The sequence below is a fragment of the Metopolophium dirhodum genome, chromosome 1 (assembly GCF_019925205.1).
Source record: "Metopolophium dirhodum isolate CAU chromosome 1, ASM1992520v1, whole genome shotgun sequence".
Classification (NCBI taxonomy): Eukaryota; Metazoa; Arthropoda; class Insecta; order Hemiptera; family Aphididae; genus Metopolophium; species Metopolophium dirhodum.
Genome location: NC_083560.1, coordinates 43,154,186 through 43,166,259, shown reverse-complemented (window position 1 = coordinate 43,166,259; position 12,074 = coordinate 43,154,186). Strand labels below are relative to the sequence as shown.

The 12,074-nt window shown below is 30.7% G+C and overlaps 1 protein-coding gene across 1 annotated transcript; it reads left to right on the top strand.

The window, feature by feature from the left end:
• The first annotated feature begins 5,211 nt into the window (after positions 1-5,211).
• LOC132939150 (SCAN domain-containing protein 3-like) lies at positions 5,212-6,491 on the top strand. Its single transcript, XM_061006179.1, has 3 exons — positions 5,212-5,731; positions 5,829-6,158; positions 6,205-6,491. Exons 1-3 carry the CDS (start codon positions 5,212-5,214, stop codon positions 6,489-6,491), a joined length of 1,137 nt encoding a protein of 378 aa, XP_060862162.1.
• Positions 6,492-12,074: the final 5,583 nt, after the last annotated feature.

Genomic DNA, 12,074 nt, shown 5'->3' with positions numbered 1-12,074 from the left:
ATATTATTACAACTTACTTTTTTCTCCATTTACTTCAGTAATAACTCTCTCCTTAAAATTGAGTATTATATTTATAATTTCATCGGGACTGATCACTGGTTTTCGTCCTCCCATTTTAAGTTTGAAAAAATTAAAGATCAAATTAACTACTTGTAAGTACACAGAACATTATTGCCGTAATTATGTAACATAAAATAGGTTAAATAAGTTTATATTATTGCAGTATGACACTCAGGAGTCAAGTACAGAACTACAGTCAGGACCAAAATGGATACGATATTAGTAAACAAATAATTATGATTGCGGAATTACAATACCATAAAGAGCCAATGTGTGCTATTTATAACAATATTTTAATTATTATTTCATATAAGTACTATTATTAGGATCATTGATTATAAATACAAGTATTTAGTCAGTCAACAACATATTGGTAGGCAGTGTTGGTACCTAATATTTGCTTATTATTATTATAAGCATGCTCGGTGGACAGTGGGGCCAATTATACTTTGATATAAATTGAAATAATAATTATAACAATTAGGTACATAACTGATGTATTTTGTAAGTTATAAGTACCTAATCCAACTTTTTTTTTTCTGTATTTTCGAGGACCGGGGAAAGAACTACGATTTGCATTACAGCTCCCCGGCCTCCATCATTTATTGACAAAAACAACTAGTTATCCATTACATCTATAGCGTATGCCCCCGCGACCGGTTGTCCGAGTGACCGAGTCCAATAATCGAGCTCATCTTCTGGCCACCTGAATTGCTCTTTCAGGTCCGTTACATTAGCACCACCATATTAAAAACTTCAAAAAAAATACACCAACGGTTGTTATTGCATTTGTACACATTTATGATCGTAATATAAACATTTGTACACCTCTCCAAATGCCCAAAAAATAATTTTAAACGTGCTAACTTTAAGCAACCCCCTCGACTTTTTCCTATCGAATCCCGATCTATCCCAAAATTTAGTAACCTTCAAATATTTTGACAATCTTCCAATTATATTTGACTTCAAAGACGTTTATGAAGATGTTTAATGAAAAAAAAAATTTTTTATTTTGTTTCACACTATGTAAATTCCTCAAGTTGATAAGTGATAACCCCCGAAATAAGAAAAAAATAAGAAAAAATGAATCCTTCAAGTATGAGTGGGGCTGGGGGGATGCCATATATTTATAAAGTGGATTTGCATCCTAAAGGTTGGAGTAAATTTGTCTGGACCGATCGTACAAATACATACAAATGACGTACTAAAAGTTGGCGCAAAAAAAAAAATAAGAAAAAATGAATCCTTCAAGTATGGGTGGGGCTGGGGGGACGCCATATATTTATAAAGTGGATTTGCATCCAAAAGGTTGGAGTAAATTTGTCTGGATCAATCGTACAAATACATACAAATGACGTACTAAAAGTTGGCGCAAAAAAAATAAGAAAAAATGAATCCTTCAAGTGTGGGTGGGGCTGGGGGGACCCCATATATTTATAAAGTGGATTTGCATCCAAATGGTTGGAGTACATTTTTCCTGATCGATCGTACAAATACATACAAATGACGTACTAAAACATGATGATGTTAAAACTATGAATATATAATTTTTACCCATGGTTGGGGCTGAAATCACATCACCCCGGCCCCACCCACTTTTTTTTCGTAATAATGGTAAAACCAGTGTCTTACAAATTTTGAAAATAGTCGTACAAATTCATACAAATTACATACTAAATATCTAGGTGAAATACAATCAAAAAATCCAAATGGGTGGGGCTGGGGTGATGTACGTTTTGTGTGGATTGTGGAGTGGTGGATGCCGCCGAGTACGCGCGAAAATAATTCACTGTTTTTCTGCTAGAACAGCACACGACGGCACACGACGGCGAGATAAATTTTATAAAATACGATTCTGAACATAGTAAAATAGTTTTGCGGGTATCAAATTTACTCGCTTTGTATTTATGGTAGAGTTACCAAATTTTCACAGCGCATTGCAAAGAACTTAATCTGTGCTGTGGCGTTTTCATTTTTTTAATATCATTACTCAGTGATTTTTTATAAGCTAATGAAAAACAACAAAAAAACCAAATGTTTGATAATAAATAATTTATATTGTATTTATGTTACAAAAAAAAAAAAAAACGCTATGGCATGGATAAATTTCTTCTTTATTTTGGTACTTTTATCATAAATACGGTGAAAGAAATGTTGACACTCGCAAAACAGTTTTTACACCCAAATATGCGGCGGTAGGACGGCCTCTTAATTTAATACTGCAACGGATGATATCCGCTTAATCACAACGTATATTAAATAATAACATAATTGGTTAAACAAAGAGTATAATAAACAATAGTAGATTAGTAGATAAGTTATTCTATGGGAAATGGGGGAGCAAATGCAACAGCAAGGCTGCATTAATATAGGAAGTGCAAGTCAACCGGAACAGATTATGAAAGGGGTAGGACACGAGACAATTGTCAAACAGGTACACTTCCAGGAAAAGGAAGACGGTCAGCCAAGCGCTCACATTCCATCAGCCGTAGTACGATATTACATTTTTAACTTTAAATATAAAAAACCACATCATATATATATAAATTACATAATATTATATATATGATGACAGGATATGGGTAGGTGCTATGTATAACATAGATACATATACGACACAAAGATTACAAGCAAGTACATAATATCTAACTCAAGATCCACCGAACCGATTTCGATAAATAATTCAGGACATATTAAGATTGTTATGTAGATAGTTTCTGTGAAGTTTGTACGATGTGGGATAAGTGGTTCCGGAGTTATGGCCTCTTAAGTGCATACCTGGCGACATGGCCAAAAACAACAACAACGTCTATACAATTATTTTTATCTATATATATGTTACGGGCAAAGTAGGAAATCCGGGCATTGTATAACAATGCCCGGGCACTGTGCACAATGCCCGAACATTTTGGCCAATGTAAGAATGATCATTTTAATACACAAATTTGTCATACATTGACCGGGCATTGTACTCGATTGCCCGGGCAAAGTGTACCCTGCCCAGATTCAAGGGGGCAAAGTGAATTATATACAGTGCGCTGCACACTTTTATATCAAATTGCATTTATACGTAATAATATCACTACAAAACTATAATTATATTTTATTCGTACACAACAACGCGACAGCTGCGATAGTACTAACCGATCCGTAATCTAAACGATAAAGTGATCACACAGTATTGTAGATAATATTTCATAATCGAATCATTAAATTCCTATTCGATATTTTCTAATGATTATTGTCACGACGGCGACGTCGCGTAGTCTGTCATTGTAGAGTAGGTAGTGCAGTTGCGTGTAGTTTTATTTTTTCTTTTGGTCAACGTTTTTAACTATTTTCTAAGTATTTGTGTACTATTTTCTAACATAAAATATTAAACAAAAATGCAAATGCTGTATTTTTAAATAAAGTAAAATACGATGAATTAATTTTAAAAGTGAATAATGTGAAAACTAAAACCACAAAAAAGACTGCAGATGTTTACAAATTAATTAAAAAATACGATGTTGTAAATATATCAGGGATTGAAAAGTTAGTAGTTCCAGTATCCGAAGGTAATTTAATTAAGTATTATGTTTACAAAGAACAATTGTTTCAACTTCTTAATGAAACACATACGTCTGTGGGACATGGAGGTAGAAACCGTATGGAGTATGAATTGAACTTGAAATATAAAAAGGTGGATAAGTGGATGTCGCTCTGCTGTACAGTAGGTTACAAGTGGGTCACTGTAATGGATGGTGTTAAATTTGAATTCAATGATATAATATCATTGTATAAGAAAAACGATTCTGAGCGAAAACGGTCAGTCAGCCTATGATTTTACCAAGTATATTTGATGATATTATTGTGAATAAAGTAATTTATTTATAACCTATTTACGTGGAGCCTTGTTTTAAATTTTCAATCCTTAGCCATAAAAGTTAAACATTTTATAAATTTTTAACCACAAAATAATTAATAAATTATAAATTTGATAAATGTTGTCAAAATTTGAACTTCAAATGCTTATAAAAAAAAATTGTGCCTATGTATTTTTAATTTTTTTCAACTGCTATTAGAACGATATATCAGGAGCCTTATATTAAATTTTCACGCTTTTTTACCCAACAAATAAAAATGTATTGATGTTTATAGAAAAAAAAATTGAAAAAATTGAAAACTGACAATGTCCGTAAACAGCTCAAAAAGAGTCAAAATATTTTCAACATTTAATGGTGTATAGAAAATGCTAATATAAACATTCAGTGAAATTTTCAAGTATCTACAGTCATTCGTTTTTTAATTACAATAAAATAAGAAAATTGTTACATGAGAAATCGAGTAAATATCAAATGTTGTAAAAATATAAATTTCAGACGCTCATAAAAATTTAATTTAAGTTTCTTGTAGACATTTTTTTTTTGATAAAGGTAGATAAACTTATGAGTAATCTTATATTACATTTTCAAATCTTTGATTTAAAAAGAAAAATTTTTATGAATTCTCAACTCAAAATAATTTGCTATTTTTCGTGATTTTTCCGTATTTTGTCAAAATTTGAACTTTAAACGTGTATAAAAAAAAACTGTGACTAAGGATTTTTAATTTTTTTCATCTGCCTTTGAAACAATAACCTAGGAGCCTTCTATTAAATTTTCAAGCTTTTTTACCCAACAAATAAAATTTTATTGATATTTATAGAAAAAAAATTTAAAAAAACTGAAAACTGACAATGTCCGTAAACAGTTCAAAAAAAGTCAAATTATTTTCAAAATTGTATTGTGTATAGAAAATGCAAATATAAACAACCAGTGGAAATTTCATGCATCTACGGTCATTTGTTTTAGAGTTACACCAATAACCAAAATCGATTTTGTTAAAAATCGATTTTGCGTAAAAATTCCCGTTTTTCCTTAATTTTTCTTTTGTTTTTCACATCGCTTTTGAAAACTACTGGGACATTAAAATTTTGACCTCCCCAATGCACCAACGATATTCACTTTCCCATCGAACAAGATACTGAAGTCGAAAATCGAAGCATTATTTCGACTACTTATCGTGTACACAGACACAAAAATAAAAAAATAAAAAAAAAAACACACATCATTGTAAAATCAATACATTCATCGTTTCACTCAGAATCTAAAATATAACAGGGAGACTATAATGATATTTTTAAATTTATGTGACCACTGTCAAAAAAAAGGCAGTAAAATTAAAAAAGGTTTAGTTGTAAAACCTATACTTTCATCAGAATTGAACTCTCGGTGTCAAATGGATTTAATAGACATGCAAGCTCAGCCTGATGGCGATTACAAGTTCATAATGGTCTATCAAGATCACCTTACGAAGTTCGTAATTCTTAGACCGTTAACCCATAAATGGGCTGAAGAAGTAGCCTACGTGTTAATTGATTTTTTTACAACATTTGGAGCCCCGGCAATTTTTCAAAGTGATAATGGAAGGGAATTCGCCAATAAAGTTATTATTGAGTTGTGTAGTATGTGGGAAGAACTTAAGATTGTCCACGGAAAGCCTAGACACTCACAAAGTCAAGGGTCTGTTGAAAGGGCCAACCAAGATATTCAAAATATTCTCGCAACATGGTTAGCCGATAATAATTCAAGAAAGTGGAGCGAAGGTCTTAAATTTGTTCAATTTATGAAGAATCGGAGTTTTCACCATGGTACAAAACGTTCGCCATACGAAATACGGAACACATGCTAAAGTTGGCCTAAAATCAACGCAAATTCCAACCGATTTAATTTCTACTTTAAAATCAGAGGAAGATTTAGAAAAAGCTCTAAGCTGTGGAATTAATATCGAAAACATAAACGAGAAACACGAAAAAAGTGATGGAAGTGATAAGGACAGTGCAAAACAACTTTTTTCTGATGAAGATGAAAACGATCAAATAAAATTGAGAATAGAATCAATTTCTTCAAATCAATCAAATGCTGCTGAAAATCTTACAGTACAAGCTAACAAAATAAAGAATTTATCTGAAGAACGTTTTTTTCCAGGAAAAGAAGGAGAAAATGTTAAAATAAAAATTCCTGATGTGGATCGAGCAAGATGTGATCTTCGGTGTATTCTGGGAGTTATACTTTCTGGTAATTAATTTTAAAATAATTTTCAAATTAATAATTTTTTTTATAGTAAAAGATAATTTATATGAAATTGGAACAAACGAGGGCAGATTACATCAACTCTACAGTCGGAACCAATTCACAATATGTAAAGAGGTGTTTATCCAGGCTGATGATGTACCACCAGTACAAATTTCATTAAGAGAAGTGGCAAGAAAATCTTCTAATTTGGGTGGCCAAGGGTACGATAGGTGTACTTGCAATACATTGTGTAAGACCAACCGGTGTAAATGTAAAAGATCTGGTCGTCTTTGCAACTCAAAGTGTCCTAATAGTGGTGTATGTGGTAATAAATAAAGAAAATAAATAATAATTGTAATTTAATAATAAATTAATTAAATATTAAAGCTGTGCAACTTTATTAATTTTTAATAATATTTTTAATATCTTTATTTTTAATTTTTTATATAATATTCAATATTTAATCTAATGTGCCCAAATCTAATTGGGCACTGTATACAATGCCCGGGCAACGTTAACTTATTCCAACTTTGCCCTTGAAAATCGGGCATTGTGCACAGTGCCCGGTCATTGTGCACAATGACCGACTTTCTACTTTGCCCGTAACATATATAACCCATAGCAACCATTAAAAAACAAAAATTTATATCGTAAATCTCAAAATTCCTGTTTGAGCACCTACCGGAGGTGATCACTTCCCTTTTTAAATTAGCCTATGACACTCACAAAGAAAGTGGCTTTGTAGTGGTGAAAGAATTTTCGAAATCGGTTCAGTAGTTTCGGAGTTTATCCCGAACATACAAACAAACGCTATCATTTTATATATTAGTATAGATAAAAATGAATGTATGTGCGTAGATTAGACCTCTGGGAAGAAAATAGGCTAATTTAAAAAGTGTTAAATTTGTTTTTTTTTATTCATCGGATCTTAGTATGGTTGGGTTAGGCTTTTGTATTAATTGATTATATTAATCCTCCGTAGGTGGAATTAAGTAAAAATGACAAACTTGGTACAATTTTGATACTTTAGAGTTATACGTGTAACTATTTCATAAATTTAGATTATTATTTAGAAAATACTAATTTGAGACCAATATTATGTTCTATACAATTTCATAATAACTAATAAGCATGTATTACCATAAAAAAATTACTAGATATATTCAGACAAAACGAATTTGAGTCTCGGTCAAATAGTTTTTCTAGGCCAATTTGTTTCATAGTTGAGTAGACCACCACTGTGTACATACGATATACCTAATTATGCAAGTGTAGGTACCTACCGACTACCCAACAATATAAATTTAATAAGTTCATATAATGGGGAATTATTGATTCCGCCGAAACTACCTGCTTAGGAAAAAGGTTTATATTGATTCCGCCGGCTATTAATTCCGCCCGCTACTGTTTATAAAATCTACATTTAATATTTGATAATTTAATAAATACAAATTTGTGATAATAACTTAAGGTAGGTCTCGAACTCTCGACCAACCTTAATTTAAGTATTAATTTTTATTTTCTTAAACCAAAGTCTTGTTTATGAATGTTATTTGGCCCTAAATTGTATACAATTTATAAATGTAAATATTTTTGATCATAATTTTTGGTCACATGTCTAAATTGAATAAAATGATAATAATAGTATATCAGTATAAAATAAAAATGTATAAATGTAAATCATTTTTTTCTAATTAATATTATGTATATGATATTTTAAAACGTATAATGTAAATTGAATAAAATTATAATAATAATATATAAGTATAAAATAAAAATATAGGTATAAATCAAACTACTTTTGATAATATTTGGACACATGCTTTAAATAAGTGAACCTAGAAATTTTATTATCGTTCAAATCATTTGATAAATTTTTAATACTTTGTTTTTTTTTTGTTAAAAGCACTATTTTTGCTATTTTTCTCGATGTTTATTCCGTTTATATGTATGTAAGTATCAGTTTGTATTTTTTTATTTAAAACATGGGTGAATGTGAAAATGTTGGGTTGAGCTTTTGTGAATTGTGAATTTAATTTTGAGTGGAAAGACTCACAGCTATTTGTAGTACGTTCTGATGTTATTTCTCTCGATGCCCAAATACGTGGATTGAATTTTGCACCTTCGTCAATATAATATTCAACTAAATAATCGCAGAACTTAATTATCCTGTCATCATCTGGAGAAACTGACATCAAATCTGTCTTAAAGCAATCGCTTACTTCTTCTGGATTTAGTAATGGTAAGCAAAATACCCATTTTAGCAAATTACCTATTTCACTTGATGCGTCTTTATATTCTTTTGATAAGCCTAAAAAATAAAAATAATAAATTAATTAATATTAATAATACATAATACGACAATAATAGTATTGTATGTGTATTTGAATTTATATGTTCACCAAGACTTTGAATGTGTTTCCACCAATGTTGTGTTAAATGAAATCTGCAACCAACCATCCGTATTTCTGGCCATATTGTTTTTGCACCAATATGTATAGCTTCTTCAAAATCGGAAACTATTTTCGATGGAATGAATAATAAATTAATTTCCGAACATTTTTCAACCACATATCCGAACGATAGTGCATATGTGTCTTTACATTTGTCTGGTAGTAAGAAGTACACGAGTGGAATATAATGTCCGTTCTTGAAGATGTGTATAGTAAAAAGCTGAAGAAAATATTTTGGACAGTAGGTAAAAGTACCATCCACAAATATTTTGTCTACTGAACATAGAAGTTTTAAATTCGTTTCTGTTGAAAAACATATAATTTTGTTTACTGAATCGACAACAAGAATAAAGTTTTCGTCCTGGACAGTTTTAATTTGACGCTCGCTCATTTACGTTGATTACTTCTATAATATTTGTTGGGAGTTTCGGATATGACGATCTACGAGTACGGTATAAACATTGATAAATATAATTGATATCTGTACCTGTAAACGTTTGTGTTAGTTCTGGATTAGTTAAAATGCCTCTATTTATGACTTTTGAAGGCCTTTCCAATTCGTTTTCCGATTTTCGTTTGAGTCCATTAGAAAATGATTTTTTTGTTATACTTGATTCAGTTTCTTGGTGATGGTTGACATTATGTGTACTTTCATCTTTTAAAATGTTCTTAACTGCTTGATCTACATATATTTTCGCAGTACACTTTTTATGTATGCACTGCCATTTAAAAGCATGCAAATATTTCACGTAATCTTTTTTATAATATTTACTATTATTATACAAAATCAAATCATTTTTTCGTTCACTTAATATAATGGTAAAGTTCATTGTAATTAAAAATGTAACAAATTGTAATTAAGATCCTAATACAAATGTGCGAGTGTGTGACACTTTATACTCGTGGAGCAATTTCGTTAACTAGATCGATACTGTCGATACTGATCAGCAACTATGCGAGAAGTAACAAGGGAAGTATATGGACTTTAACAAGCGGAACCGAGCCAACATAAATATACTATTATTATAGTCTTATATTTTATCTTAAAGATAAGATTTCAGTTAGAGTCATAGGTAGGTAATCAGTATAATAAATACGTAGCTTAATACGTTATAGCAATAGGTACGGTTTGAAATAAAATGTATTTACTCGTGCGCTACACGCATAATATTATAAGAAACCTAATGGTTGTAAAAACATTAATTTGGCACAATATCAAAAATAGATTTATAGATTTATAAAATTTATAAATTCACTTATTAACTGTTTCCAAATATTACCAAAAGTAGTTATACACTTTAATTTTGAACTATACAATTTAGACTATATACAATTAACAATATATGTATATTCACATACACATATTAATTAAATACTAATATTTTAATTTATAGTTGTATATATTGTCTAAATTATACTAAATAGACTATACATATTTTTAAAATACATATACAAAGGGGGGGGGGGGGGGAGATGAATAGTGTCCGGCGGAATCGATGTGTAAATATTGTCAACGGTAGCCGGCGGAATCGATACAAAATCAGCGGAATCGATATGCGCCCCATATTGAACCACTATATACGTGCGGTAGATAACATATTATATGGGGCGCATATCGATTCCGCCGATTTTGTAGCTATACCTATACATAAATATAATTATCTATTCAATTTTTTTTATTTGAATATTTATTATAAATTTGAAGAACAAAATTACAATAAATATGAACCGGCCACCTTTAAGCTATACAATATTCATTTGTTATTTGCATTATTATAAAATTATTATTTCTTAGTTACTACTTATTAGGTACCTAATATCAAGGCTGGGCAAGTTAATGATTTTTTTAACTTAGTTAAGTTAAGTTGATATACACCAATAACAAAAAGTTAAAAGTTAAAAGTTAATTTAACTGTAGGTGAAGTCAGTTATGTTAAAAGTTCATACACACTTTTTGTTAACTTTTTATTAAGTTAAAAAAAAGTTAATTTGTTTATACAACGCTAGCGTACTTACCAGCCTTGATAAATAGTATCAGATGAATCAAGTAATAAATAAATAAGTGGCTCTCAAAAAACTAACGAGGTGAACGCCGCGTCACATCGCGACCACTGACGGATTAAGAGATGTGAGTACGTTTACACATAATTTATGAACAAACCTGTACTAAAATTCAAAAAGCATCAATTTGTGGTTGTAAATTAATATAAGTTCTTAAAAAATAGTAGAAAACGATATATTATTTTTGATTTACTTACTAAAAAAGAGTGCTAAACATTTCAATCAGCACGCATAAATATTTTTACGTGATACGTTTTCATCTGAAGAATGCATAATGTACGAGTACCAAATATTTAATTTATGAAATGTTATATTATGGAGCAACAATATGGCACTCGTGTGGACTTTTATTTCTCTTGGTTTTTTTATATAAGAATATAGGAATATACCTAAGCATCTAAAAAAAATATGCAAGTGCAATAAGCTTAGTCATCACCTTTTGGAGCATAAAAATTGTTTTATCCCCCACCCGGGCATGGCAGATACCTACGGGTGCCCAAATTAAAAATTCTGCCAAAAACAAATCACGAGTAAACAAATCTACAGTACCCCCCTCCCCTACAGTACCACAGGCTAATGACCTGAGTAGTTGAAGCCTTAACCCAAATAAAAAAAGATAATTTAAGATAATAGTTTACAGGTAAAATCGTATAGACAATAGGCGTACCTATATAGACGTATAGTTTTTATTATTATTATTTATTTTTATTTTTATCAACTAGTGCCTTGTTTGGAATGCAGTAGCAGCGTTTAGTGGACATGCGTTTATTTTTGAATTGCTACGATGTTAGTTGTTTGGTACGATCGGCGGTTACCTTTTTACAGTTAACCGACTGCTATCTAAAGTTATACGGAATCATATCAATACTACCAGTGAACGATTATTTTCGCGATAATTTGTGAGCATTGGAACTGACTGGCCCCACTCGCCGCAATTTCAAAGACACGATGATTTGATATTATTTTGTTTTTAGCTGAACAACCGTGCAACCGTATTACGAAGTCTCTATGGTAAGTGAAGAGTTTTGATATTATTTTAATAAGTTTATTGCACGTATAGGGCCTAGGTACATTACATGTTTCACCATGCACGGCCGCATTAAATGTCTCGTGGTTGGACGGCCGATCGGCGATCACACAATTGAGATCTCGTATAGTCGGTACCTATATATTATAGATTGTAATTTGTACCTAGTATTTTGAATTTTTCAGGCGGGGCTGAATTTTATTTTAATTACGAAGATAATATGTTTTCTCTACCTTATTCATCTCACACATTAAATAAGCCTTTTCTTTTGCCTCGACTTCTACACTCTGCAGGCTGAAATATGCATTTGAATAATGCACAATATTTGTTCTTTTTCAAACGTATTTTTCTATTCAACTATTTAAAGTAAAATAAAAA